Here is a 12,502-nt window from a genome sequence, read left to right as displayed (position 1 = left end):
ATCCTAGCTCCTTCAAGATCAAGTTCAGATGTCACTCTTATGTCTGAGAAACACCCATGCCTATTCCTTCAACTTAATTTATCACAATGCATTTTGTCTATTTGCTTGTCCATCTCCCTATCTAGAGTGAGCACCTCAAAAGCATAAACTGAACCCTTTGTGTCTCTAGTAGGCAGCAGAGCACCTCTGTAAAACTGTCAAATAAATGGCTTCTGAGAATTTGGTAAAGAAGTTTTATCCAATTTGGAATGAATTAGAGATAGGAATGAAGTTAATGGAATGAGGTAGTGAAGGGGGAATAAAAGATATATCCGGGGGGGGAAGATAAATCTAGAACCCAAAAGAAGAAATAATTTTAGGAAGCAATTGTAAAGTGGGCAGTATGGTTCTTAGTCTCATGGTAGAATGCAACTGGCTCTCCCTGCACAAGTGTGACTTAGTCTGTAACATTTTCCAAAGATCATTTTTCAAAGATTTTCCCCTGCTTAATTTAGTGCGAGTATGAATCACACACAGGATGACTAATCACCTACTAAAGATACAGCAATGTGGATCACAAGACTGGAACAATCAATCTAAAGGACAGTTAAGAGGTATTACAAGATACTCTGTGAGTGTGCAGAACTTATGACATTACAATGGTCTGTTACATTTTAGAAGGAACAAATAACGTATGTTATTGTAAAGCACAGCCTGTATTAAATTAATGTCCCTGCTGTTTTCACATCAGCCATAATAAAGTGCACTCAGGTAAAGAAAGCACTGCAAACCTTCCAGCTCTGTCTCTAAGGAAAAATTAATGTACTCTTCGATGTGACCTTGGACACCAGACCAGAAGGCTGGTCTCCTGCTGCTCTCCATGCAGCATCCTGGCCAAGGGAAGAACGGTCCTGGGATGGGACACGTGGCACTGACTTAGCATGCAGTAAGCATCCTACACCAGGCATCATGCAAGGTACCTTGCATACATCAGGCACGTCATTTAAACCATCTTTCCTCACTAGGGCTCAATCACAATCAATGAATAAAAATGATTTTTGTAAGTATTCAGCAAAGCACCTATTCATTCACATAGCATCTACAGTTAGCAGCTGGCAGAGCAAAAGAACTTGTCTGTCTTGCTCACTTTTGTAACCCACGATGTCTTCAGAGTGTCTGGCACTCTGTAATAGAACATAAAGACCAGAGGAGGGATCCCTGGGTGGCGCAGCGGTTTGTCGCCTGCCTTTGGCCCAGGGCGCGATCCTGGAGACCCGGGATCGAATCCCACGTCGGGCTCCCGGTGCATGGAGCCTGCTTCTTCCTCTGCCTGTGTCTCTGCCTCTGTGTGTGTGTGTGTGTGACTATCATATATAAATAAAAAAATAAAAATAAAAAAATAAAAAAGACCAGAGGATTTTGCCTCTGAAATATCTCAAATCTGTCCACTTCCCTTAACATGCCCTTCTACCAGCCTAGTCCAAGTTTCCTGATTAAGCGCCCCCAGCCTTCTTGCTCTCTAATTCAGTTTCTTCCACTTTGGCACTACTGAAAACACATTATTGTGGGGGCTGTCCTGTGCGTTACAGGTTTATCAGCATCCTGGCTTTCACTCAGTAAAAGCCAGTCCGAGACAACATTGAATGGCATCCCACTATCCTCAGGACAAACACCAAAACTCTAACCTACTAAGTGCTGGAGGCAGGCACCACCAACCACACCAGTCTTCCCTAGATCCTCACTTTCTCACTCTCCACCTCCAGCGCATGGGTCCTTGTTCAACTTCTCAAATGTACCCCAACTTCAAGACCTTCACAGTGGTTCCGGAGTCTGAGCACTACTGACACTTGGGACTGGATAATCTTTGCTGTGGGTCCTGTCCTGTACATTGTAGGATGTTTCACAGAACCTCTGGCCTTCACACAGTAAACACCAGTAGCACCAACCCTACCCTGTGCCCCAGCAGGGACAACCCAAAATGTCTCCAAACATTGCCAAATGCCTTTGGGGCAAAACTGCCCCTGGTTGAGAACCCGTGGCCTACAGAACAAACTAGGCTCTGTCCTCTGCCTCAGCAACTCTGACCCTTCAGAGCTGAGCTCCAATAACATCAAGAAAGCCTCTCCTGACCCAGGCACCAGACAGGATATTGCTGGTCTCTCCCACAACACCCTCTCCTTTGTAGCATTTCTTACCACTGTATTAAGAAGCATTTAACATCTGACGGTAGGACCAGAATATAAGCTCCTTCTCTGTAGGAACCGCCTGCTTTGCTCACTGCTCTATGCCCAAGGCCCAGCATGGTGCTCTAACACATAACACACAATGTGCTAACAGAATGAATGAGTTTAGTATTATGCTGGGCACAGGGACCCTTAGGTAAGAAAGACAATGTCTTGTGCTCAGGATGCTGAGTACAAAAATGGCAAATAGGTTTCATATCCTGGGCAAACTCAGCTAACTGCACTGAGAAAATGTGCATGTAAACCTAAGTTTCTTTTGAGGCACCAAAAGACCAGATGTCACGTTCCAAAGTGAAGAGTTGAAACAAGAAGCAAAGTTTCCTCAGGAGATGGCTGAAAACTCATCCAACTTATGCTAGAAAGGTCCAGGGGAGGGTCTACGAAGCTGCTGGCATTCTGCAAACCCACTTCACCTCATCTAAAAGGGAAGGGTGGAAATCTCTTCCATTCTCCTCAAGCTAGGAAGAGGGCTCCGTGGGAGCCCACCAAGACAGCCCACCGACAGGCCCGTGCAGCTGGGTAGATGCCACATCTGTCTCACTCCCAAGAAACAGAAGGGCTAGCTGGCTAACTGCTCTGAGGACAAAGGAGAGGTGCTGCTGTGCTAGAATCAGCCCATGCTCCCTGTCTCTGTGCTGAAAGGGTTCAGGATATCCTATCCCCAAATACAGCACCTGCCTTATTGAATATTTTAAGCTGAAGGAATTTGAGAAACAGCAGGTGCAGAATTTCCTGACCTTCCCCTAAAGCAGGTCATCAGACTCTAAACCAGCAGGAAAGGAGGATCCTTATCTCCGAAGAACAAGTATTGCTGAAAGGTATGTGAATGAACAGGCCTTGGTTTCCCCAGCTTCCTCTACTTAGCTCATTCTCTTTTTTATTGTATCACAATTTTCCAAAATTCCCCCCTCTTCATCAAACCTACAGTAAAAATGCTCAGGTTTAACTACTTTGGGGGGGGGTCTCTGTTTCTTTGTGAAGGCTCCCACATCATGTAAAACTTACATTAAATAAATATGTATGCTTTTCTCTTATCAATCTGCCTCTTGTCACAGGGGCCCTAGCCGAGAACTAAGAAGAACAGAGGAAAGAGATATACTTCCTCCCCTACAAAGCAAAGTGCATGGGTCTCCCATGTACCAGATTTATGCCATGCACAAGAGAATACCTGCAGATATTAGGTCAGGTCCAGGGTCCCCGAAAAGAAAGGCAAAGAGACTGAGATGAGAGGCCCATGGTATCCTCAGATCCCTAAGACCAAGGAAGGGTACGCAACCAGCCTACATGAGGAGGCATCTGCTCTCACCAGAGTTAAAGCAAGTCATGGCTCCCAGGGTGTGGTCTCTGGAGACGCTTTGGAAGCATTCAAGAGAGAATAAGCTTTGACACCTGCAAATTCTAGAGAGCTCTAGCACCTGTTTTGGAAGGGCTTTCCTGCCCTCACTTCCTTCCCCTCTTCTAGGTGCTCCAACCGCCCAGGTGCTGGCCCAAGGAAGGGCCAGAAATGGGCTATGGAGGAGAAGGAGAAGCATCAGATGAGCAAAGAGAAAAGTAGCCCACTGTGCCCAACCCTCCTTCCTCACTTGTAGGCTTTCTGCCTAAGGCAGCCCTGAGCTAGGCAGGGAAGAGGCTTCAAATTCAACAGGCTCAAAGCTGCTGAAATGACATTATGATTTATAATGTGAACCGACCACAGACTTTTTATTACCTGGGAGTGACAAGAGAAGGCTTGAGCCCACCTGAGTCTTCATGCAGAGGGAGGCGTAGAGCTAACCCTGTAAGTTAACATAAAAGGCGGGCAGGAGATAGACCTTTACTCCATATCTATGATGCTTATCTAACATGGCAAGTGCCACACATCTCCCCCATTGTGCTTACTGGACACGACACGTACCGCCGTGGCCGACCCAACACCACTTCCCTGTCCTGTTCTAGTGAACTCCACACCCATGGGACATATATGCTTAGGAGACAGGCCCTAAATTCAGTAATGGATCAGACTGGCCAAAAAGCAACATCCTTGGGACGCCTGGGTGGCTCAGCAGCTGAGTGTCTGCCTTTGGCTCAGGTGGTGATCTCCAGGGTCGTGGGATGTAGTCCCACATTGGGCTCCCTGCAGGGAGCTTGCTTCTCCTTCAGCCTGTGTCTCTGCCTCTGTCTTTCTGAGTCACTCATGAATAAATAAATAAAATCTTAAAAAAAAAAAAAGCAACATCCTCCTCCTTTCAAAGGGGGGGGGGTAGTTTAGGAAATGCTCTATGACCCAGTTGTAGCCAATTCCAGGAAAAGTTTGCTGAGATCTTGGGTCAAGTTCCTCCTGTACTTTCTGGAAGAGCCTGCAGGAACAGAGGAATCATACACTTTAAAGACTTATTCTGGAGCTATGTCCGGGTGCGGTAAAGAGAAAGTACCTGGAAGAATGAGCGCGGCCTGTAAAGGGAGGCAGGGTGGTAAGGAGCACAGGGAGGCAGGTAGAAGGACGTGTGGGATTGGAGCTTGTTGTCTGAAGCTGGGGACAGGACACACAAAAGTGTGCATGGGGGTCTGAAACACAACATCCTCCGTGGGAGGAGACAGCCACGGAGCCACACTGGGGAACTCCAATATTCAAGACCAAGAGAGCAGTGGGTGGGCAAGGAGAACAGGGAGGGTGCTCTCTGTGACAAAAGAGGGTATAAGAATTTCCAGGCACACAGCTACAAAAAGGGCAAGTTTTTTCTCTCACAACATGCTAAATTTCACTAACAAAATTAACAATATTTAGACCTCAATGCTAAAAATGTAACTCTCAAATGACCATATTAAAGATATGTAATGAGTCGCCACAGAAAGATGTAAGGGCACACAGGCTGCGTTATTAGCACAGCTAAAACCCTATGCCCAGCTAAGAATACGAGTTCCCAGACAAGGTACTTACTAGGACGCCCAAACAGAAGTGACTCTTACACCTTGTAGAAGAAGGTAAAGGGTAAACGCTACCACAGTCACAGCGTGCATGGTCAGGCCCCAGGGGAGGAAACGGGCTTGAGCGTCAGGCAGTGTGTGGGTCACCTGCTGCTTGGCCCTGCTCTCCAGAACAGCCTTGTGACCCCCGGAGGAGCCCTCAGCACCTGGCCACCCCCTGGGGGGAGCTCTCAGTTCCTGGCCACCTCCCAGGGGGAGCCCTCAGCTCCTGATCAGGAATGCCGCGGCCCCAAGCCCAGCTCCGTGATGGCACGGGTGGCTTGCCGGGGCACAGGAGGGGCACCCAGGCCATGGCGGGCAGGCACGAGAAGGAAACCCCCTTGCTAGGGTCACCACCCTGACAGAGTAGCCGCCGGGGCACTGGCGGCCATGCCCTCCCACGCCGGCAGCACCTGCCCAAGTCCTCAACCAACAGCTGCAGCTGTTGGGACAAAAAGGGGTTCTCCACGACATCATGTGAGCACCTCTGTCCAAACTTGTGAGGAGCTCTGCACCCTGCTCTCAACTACAGGGGCCATAGAGCCACCTGCCTTCCTACAGCAGGTCCGAGCTGGGTTCTGTCACGAGCAACCAAGCGCCACTACTGCCAGCAGCAACTGTAAACCACTAACAGGTCAAAAGGGAAAAGTTTCTGCCTCCCCCTAAAAGCCTCAATGTCCTCGAAGATGTTTCAACCCAGAATTTTCTTCCTTTCCTCTGATGGCCTAAGCAATTACTGTGCACACACTCACTCGATTACCTACTTCCTCGTACGGTTGCTCGTGCACACGGCACAGCCTCACCTCAACTACACAAGGACGGCCAATGGTAAGCTCTATGGTCTTTGTACACCTGCTAGCGCCACTCACCATACACAGGACAGATGCACCCACAGTGTCTGAGAAATCAACAGTAGCTAGGGACGACGGGTTGGCAACAGGCTTTGTATCAAAGGTAGCTCGGTCAGGGTCTGCATTATTTTTTTGGAAATGAGCTTAAAGGGATGTTTGTGAAGATCACCCCAACTAACTAATTCACTCACTCATCCATCATCAAGTATTTATTTGGCACCAACTGGGTACTAAGCACTTTCTAAATGCTAAGAATACAGCAGGGACTAAGACAAGGTCCTTGCTGAGAGAGTTAACAGGGCTGTGTGTCTTTCCCAAACCCCACAAAAGAAAAAGACCATTTCAAAAGCCTCTTGTGTGGCCACTGGCATTTTCTCTGTAGTGCAAACGACATTACATTACAATACATGTTTTCTGGGATGCCTAGGTGGCTCCCTGGTTGAACATCTGCCTTCCCCTCAGGGCTCAGGGCAGGTCCCAGGATCCAATCCCCTGAGTCAGGCTCCTGCTGTTTCTCCCTCTGCCTTTGTCTGCCCCCTCTCTCTGTGTCTCATGAATAAATAAATACAATCTTGAAAAAAATTCATGCTTTCTCATATGAAGCACTCAATAAATGTATATTCACAGAACATTAAAGCTAAAATGGGAGTCTTAGAATCTCGTCTTTTTAAAACACTACTTTTAATAACAAAAGCTTTCCTTACCCCCAAAAGAAATCTACAGGAGGTAGAGCTAACAGAGGAGAGAGGAGAGAGCAGCTGCCCCAAACCAGGAGGCAGCTGGGAGGAGTAACACAGGATGGAAAGCACTGAGGGTCACAGCTCGGGTGGAACTAGATCCAGGGCAGGGCCGCCTACTGGTCCTCAGGCCAGGTGCCTGCTTCCACCTATCTGTTGCCTTTGGCAAGAACACACTGAGGACAACCCAGGTGGCTCAGCGGTTTAGCCCCAGCCTTCAGCCCAGGGTGTGATCCTAGCCAGGATCGAGTCCCATGTTGGGCTCTCTGCATGGAGCCTGCTTCTCCCTCTGCCTCTATCTCTGCGTCTCTCATGAATAAATAAATACAATTTTAAAAAAAAAAGAACACACTCAGAATATATCTGTTTAATGAATGAACTAATCAAATACACAAGAATTAATTTCTTTCTTCAAATAAGGGGGGATGAGAAACCAGTCACCAAAGGCTGGACCCAGTTTTCAACCTTCTTTTTCACTGAACAGTAACATCTCATTAATCCGCAGTGGCAGAAAGCATGCGGGCCAAAGGGAGCAGGGAGGCCGGGAAAGTTAGGACCCCCACACGCAGATTCCACCTAAACCTGCCTCCTCCTGGAAGTTAATTTTGGGGTACTTACTTGTGTCCATACTCAGTGTACTTAAGGAAGTGATACATTTTACACACACACTAACTACACACACATGCAGATATGCACACACAGTCCTCTAGTTACAATCCTGAAATCCAGAAAGTTCTCAACACTGAAGACTTTTGTACCTTATTTGGAAACAAAATCTGACCACCTGAACTCATCTGGTGGCAAAACTTGGCCTATGACTGACTGGAAATTATTTATAGTCTTTATTTTCCTGAGTGAGAATACTGTTTCACTGTAAAAGCTACTGATGTTTAATTATAAGGTTAATTCAGTAGAATTTTCAGATACAGGATCGTGGATTTGTATATAAATGGTTCAACCAAATAATGATGAAGTAATAAAATTCTACTTCAAAAGCACACGTTTTAAAGTCTATATGATATTGACAGAGGACAAATAATTAAAATCAGAAGTTTCTGAGCTAAAAATGATCTTAGGAGCACAGTAATCTAGTGCCTGCATTTGTAGACGAAGGAAATGAGACCACAGGACTTGGGCAATCGACTCATTGACATTATATGAGCTCCCATCTGCTACCCTCACCCCAAGGTAGTATACTTTGGTGGCTATCAGTCTCCATCCTGAGGGTTACCCTGCGGGTTTGGATCCAGCTTTGCTTTTGTATGATCAGAGTTCTCAAGAGTTCTCAAGAGCCAGAAACTACCTGGCTCAACATAAAGGGAAACCTTAAAAAATACTGTGTTAATACTTCTCTCCATTATATTTTTCTTCCACAAAATTTAGATGAGTATATAAATGGCTTATCAAAAGGTAGCAGCCTGTACCACTTATACTGAGGCAGGGGGGAATATTAATGAATTCACAGTTAAGAAGGACCCTCTGGGGACTCTTGGGTGGCTCAGTGGTTGAGTGTCTGGTCTGCCCTCAGCTCAGGTCGTGATCTTGGGGTCCTGGGATCGAGTCCTGAATCAGGTTCCCTGCAGGGAATCTGCTTCTCCCTCTGCCTCTGTCTCTGCCTTTCTCTCTGTCTCTCATGAATAAATAAATATTTTTTAAAAAGAGAAAGGTGCCTTGCAGAAGAGGTGTTGTTTAATCCTATCAACTCTGCAAGGAAGGTACTCTTATCTCAATTTCAAAGATAAGGAAGCTGAGGTTCAAAAAGGTTAAATATGTTTTCCAAGATCATACAAAGGACAGCCCAGACTGTGTGAAACCATGAAGATACGTGCTTAAGAGCCACAGCAAGGAACCAGACAGTGCCTTGGTTTAAGGCCCGGCTCTGCCATGAACTAGCTGGATTAGTCTGTGCAAGTGCTTCAGTTTCATCACCTATAAAATGGACATAATAATAGTACCCATTGGGATCCCTGGGTGGCGCAGCGGTTTGGCGCCTGCCTTTGGCCCAGGGCGCGATCCTGGAGACCCGGGATCGAATCCCACATCGGGCTCCCGGTGCATGGAGCCTGCTTCTCCCTCTGCCTGTGTCTCTGCCTCTCTCTCTCTCTCTCTCTCTGTGACTATCATAAATAAATAAAAATTTAAAAAAAGTAATAGTACCCATTTCGCAGAGGCACTGTTGTGAAGATTATATGAATTAATATATGTAAAGCAGTTGAGAGAATGCCTGGTACCCAGTAAGCTCTATACGTGAGCTCTTATCATGATCATTAATACTGGCACCAGGATTCAAATCCTGATCTGCCCAATCTCAAAGCTCCTCTTTCCCACTGTGCTGCATTTGTACTACAGGGGGTCCCTGGCTACCTCATTTAGACTGTGCGACTCTCAGATCTCCAGGCCATCAGTTCAAGCCCCATGATAGGTGTGGAGCCTATGTAAAAGAAAAAGAAAAAAGGAAGAAAGAAATTGTACCTTGGCAATGTATTAGTGGCACTGAGCCAGCTGTCTCCACCTTCCATGCCACATGCTGACATTCTGACATTCTTTGCCTATTACTTCTTTTATCTGTTACACACTTAAAGATTTGTGGCCATTTCAAAGCTGACAAATGTCTTTCTTTTGGTAAATAAATAACCAAACATGGAATATATAAAATGAAAAATTCTAGCAACTGATGCCTTTAAGTCACCTTCACACTGCAGGAGTGTTAGTAAATACCTAACTTAAAATTACTCAGGTCCAGGGCGCCTGGGGGGCTCAGTCAGTTACGCATCTGCCTTCAGCTCAGGTCTTGATCCCAGGGTCCTGGGACAAAGTCCAACAGGGTTTCCCTGCTCTGTGGGAGAGTCTGCTTCTCCCTCTCCCTCTGGCCCTACCCCCTTCTCTTTTCTCTCTCTCAAATAAACAGATTCTTTTAAAAAATTAAATTAAGGGACCCGTAGGTGGCTCAGCTATTGAGCCTCTGCCTTCAGCTCAGGGCGTGATCAGGTCCTGAGACTGAGTCCCACATCGGGCTCCCTGCATGGAGCCTGCTTCTCCCTCTGCCTGTGTCTCTGCCTCTCTGTGTGTGTCTCTCATGAATAGATAAATAAAATCTTTAAAAATTATTAAATTAAATTACTCAGGGCCAAAAAAACTCTTTTATCAAGAATAAGACAGTACACTGTGACTACCTACATCCACTATATTAGATTGCAGTACATGAAACAAAGATAGAACATGTTCCATATATCCAAGTCTGGGCACGTTCTTACCCTGACTTTTAAGACTTATTTTCATTTGCCTCTAGAACAAGAACTACTAAAACTGTGCACTTGGCAATCATGCCACATAATTAATTCATTTACTCATTAAACAAATATTTAGACTGCCTATGCTGGCAGGATCTGGCCCAGTGCTTGGATCAGGATTACAGTCAACAGCACCCTCTCTTATGAAGCTTACAATCCAGCACCGGGACAGGCTTTAAGTGAATGTATATACTGTGGCATTTCTAAAAACCATTCTCTTAATTTGAAAACCTGCAACCCTCCTACCAAAAAAAGAAAAAAAGAAAGGAAATATTAAAACAAAGAGACGGATTTCCAACAAATTGACAATACAATTTTTCTCCCAGGAGCTATACTTATTTGTAAATGTGTTCTCTAAAGTCACATCCGTGTACTCTTCCACTTCTGAGCTGCCCAATCTCTGTACACCGCGTGTTCATGATCAAGAACACCATGTTAGACTGTCGGGAATCTAACAGCTATCCAACCTAAACCAAAGGGTTGTTTCATTCAAGCAAATGTTTAATCAACTATCCAAACAGGCATAAAATCTACTAAACCTGTGTGTTTCCACCTCCCCAAACCTGTTGTTTGGACCTCTAAAGGGTTTACAGGGTCTAAGCAAACTATTGCACATTAACCACGAGCAGATCAACAAAGATCCGACTCGTGTTATCCAGAGTCTAAATCATCAGCATATCCCATGACCCAAGGGCTTGTGCTGGCTCCCGAGACGCTGGGCGCCGGAGTCCAGGACACGGCTTCCCGGTCAGGTGAGAGCCCAGGCCTCCGCTCATCTCGGGATAGGGACGCACGTCTGGGGCCGCCAAGAGCTCTCTGACATGTCAAGCGCACATAGAGACTCCGCAGGATAAGCGGTGCTCCCAGAACAGAACAAAAGCGAAAAAAAAAAAAATCTCTTTCGCAAGTTAAGTCTTTAAATTCGGGTCCAGTACCCCGTCCTCACTGCAAATCCGCGTACACACAGCCCTCGGAGAAAGTTCTGAAATCCGGCAAGAAACGAGATTACAGAAGACAAAGTGCCTTTGTCGAAGTGGCAAGATCAGAAGGGTGTCCGCAGAGGACAGCCGCGGGAGGGGCGACGAACGAGGATTCGAGGATTCGAGGATTCGAGGATTCGGGACGTCCAGGAAAGCGAAACGACATCGGCTCCGGGTCCCGGAGGGCGCTTGGGGGAGGGCGGGCCTGACTGAGCGAGCCGGCGCGGCGGCCTGAGTGTCCGGGAGGAAGCCCCCGCGGGGGACGCTGCCGGCGGAGCGGGCGCCCTGGGTCCCAGACGCTGACACCGCGCCCGGGCCCCGGGACCGCCGGGAGCCGCCTCCGGGAGGCTCCTTCGTCTCCGCGGCTGCAGGAGGATGGGGAGGCGGGGGCCGTGGGCAGGGGCTGGGCTTGGGCGGCCGCGGGGTCGTGCAGGTTCTGGGCTCCCAGCCCGGGCGCCCGCGCCGCTACTCACCTCTCCAAACTGGAAGGCGGAGACGATGGTGACAACGACGCCCACGAAGCAGACGTAGAGCCCATACCTGTGGGACAGGCAGGTATAGGTCTGTCTCTGCAGGAGCTTGAGCAGCATCAGGCCGCCGCGCCGCGCCGCGCCGCGCCGCGCCCCGCCCCGAGCAGCCCCGCGGCCGCCTCAGCGAGCCGCCATTCAGCGGCCCCGGCCCGGCCGCCGCTGTCAAGTCACAAGAGGCCGCCACGCATTGCTGCCCCGGGGACCCACGCCCGCTGGGCTCCGCGCCGCCGCCACCGCCGCTTCCGGGAGGCGGCAGCCCACGCCCTCCGCGCGGCGGAGGCGGACCCGCGGCCCGCGAGGGGGCCGGCGCCGCCCGGGTCTGGCGGGGAGAGAGGCGGCGGCGGCGGCGGCGGCGGCAGCGGCGGTGGCGGCGGGACAGCCAGCGCCCCCTGGCGGGCGGAGGGGCGGGCGCCCTTCCCATCGGCGCGTGCGCGGCGGCCTCTCCGAGCGGCGGGAACGCGGGACGGCGGGGACCGAGGGCTGGAGCCCGCGGGGTGTCGGTCCCGCCGCCCGCGTCCCGAGAACCTGCGCGCGCAGTGACTTCCTGCACTTACGGTAGTGCGGCAGTTACGGTAGAGCACCCTCCCGGCGCTACGAGCTGCGGCCCGAGGCTCCTTCGCCTGTGTCCCTAGCCGTGTTGCCCGAGGAATCCCCTGGGCTCCGAACGCCCGAACCCCCGTTTCCGCTCGGGGACGTAGTGACCGCGGGCGCCGGCAGTGCCCGCCGCCCGGCGGGGCCGCACAGCGGGGCTGGGGGCCGCGCTCACCCCGGGGCGGAGGGCGGGGCGGCGGCCCCTGGGGCTCCCAGGTGGGTGATGGCGCGGAAGGCCTCCCCTCTCCGAGAGGAATTTTAGTTTCTCCCGGTACACCCTGCTGAATAGGACCTTCGTCCTGACGCAGTCTCCCCGGGAAACAGCGCACGCAGCCGCTGTTGCCGTCATTGACAGCAG

The 12,502-nt window shown here is 49.5% G+C and overlaps 1 protein-coding gene across 1 annotated transcript in view; it reads right to left on the bottom strand.

Annotated features, from left to right (window-relative positions):
- GNPTAB (N-acetylglucosamine-1-phosphate transferase subunits alpha and beta) overlaps positions 1-11,854 on the bottom strand; it is a 66,452-nt gene extending 54,598 nt beyond the window's left edge. Inside the window, exon 1 of the mRNA XM_055336239.1 lies at positions 11,497-11,854. Coding sequence (XP_055192214.1) covers positions 11,497-11,613 — 117 coding nt within the window. The 5' untranslated portion in view covers positions 11,614-11,854. The remainder of the gene's footprint in view (positions 1-11,496) is intronic.
- Positions 11,855-12,502: the final 648 nt, after the last annotated feature.

The sequence above is a fragment of the Nyctereutes procyonoides genome, unplaced genomic scaffold (genome assembly GCF_905146905.1).
Source record: "Nyctereutes procyonoides isolate TBG_1078 unplaced genomic scaffold, NYPRO_anot_genome, whole genome shotgun sequence".
Classification (NCBI taxonomy): domain Eukaryota; kingdom Metazoa; phylum Chordata; class Mammalia; order Carnivora; family Canidae; genus Nyctereutes; species Nyctereutes procyonoides.
The sequence above is the reverse complement of the archived record's forward strand: the minus strand, read 5'-3'. Positions and strand labels throughout refer to the sequence as shown.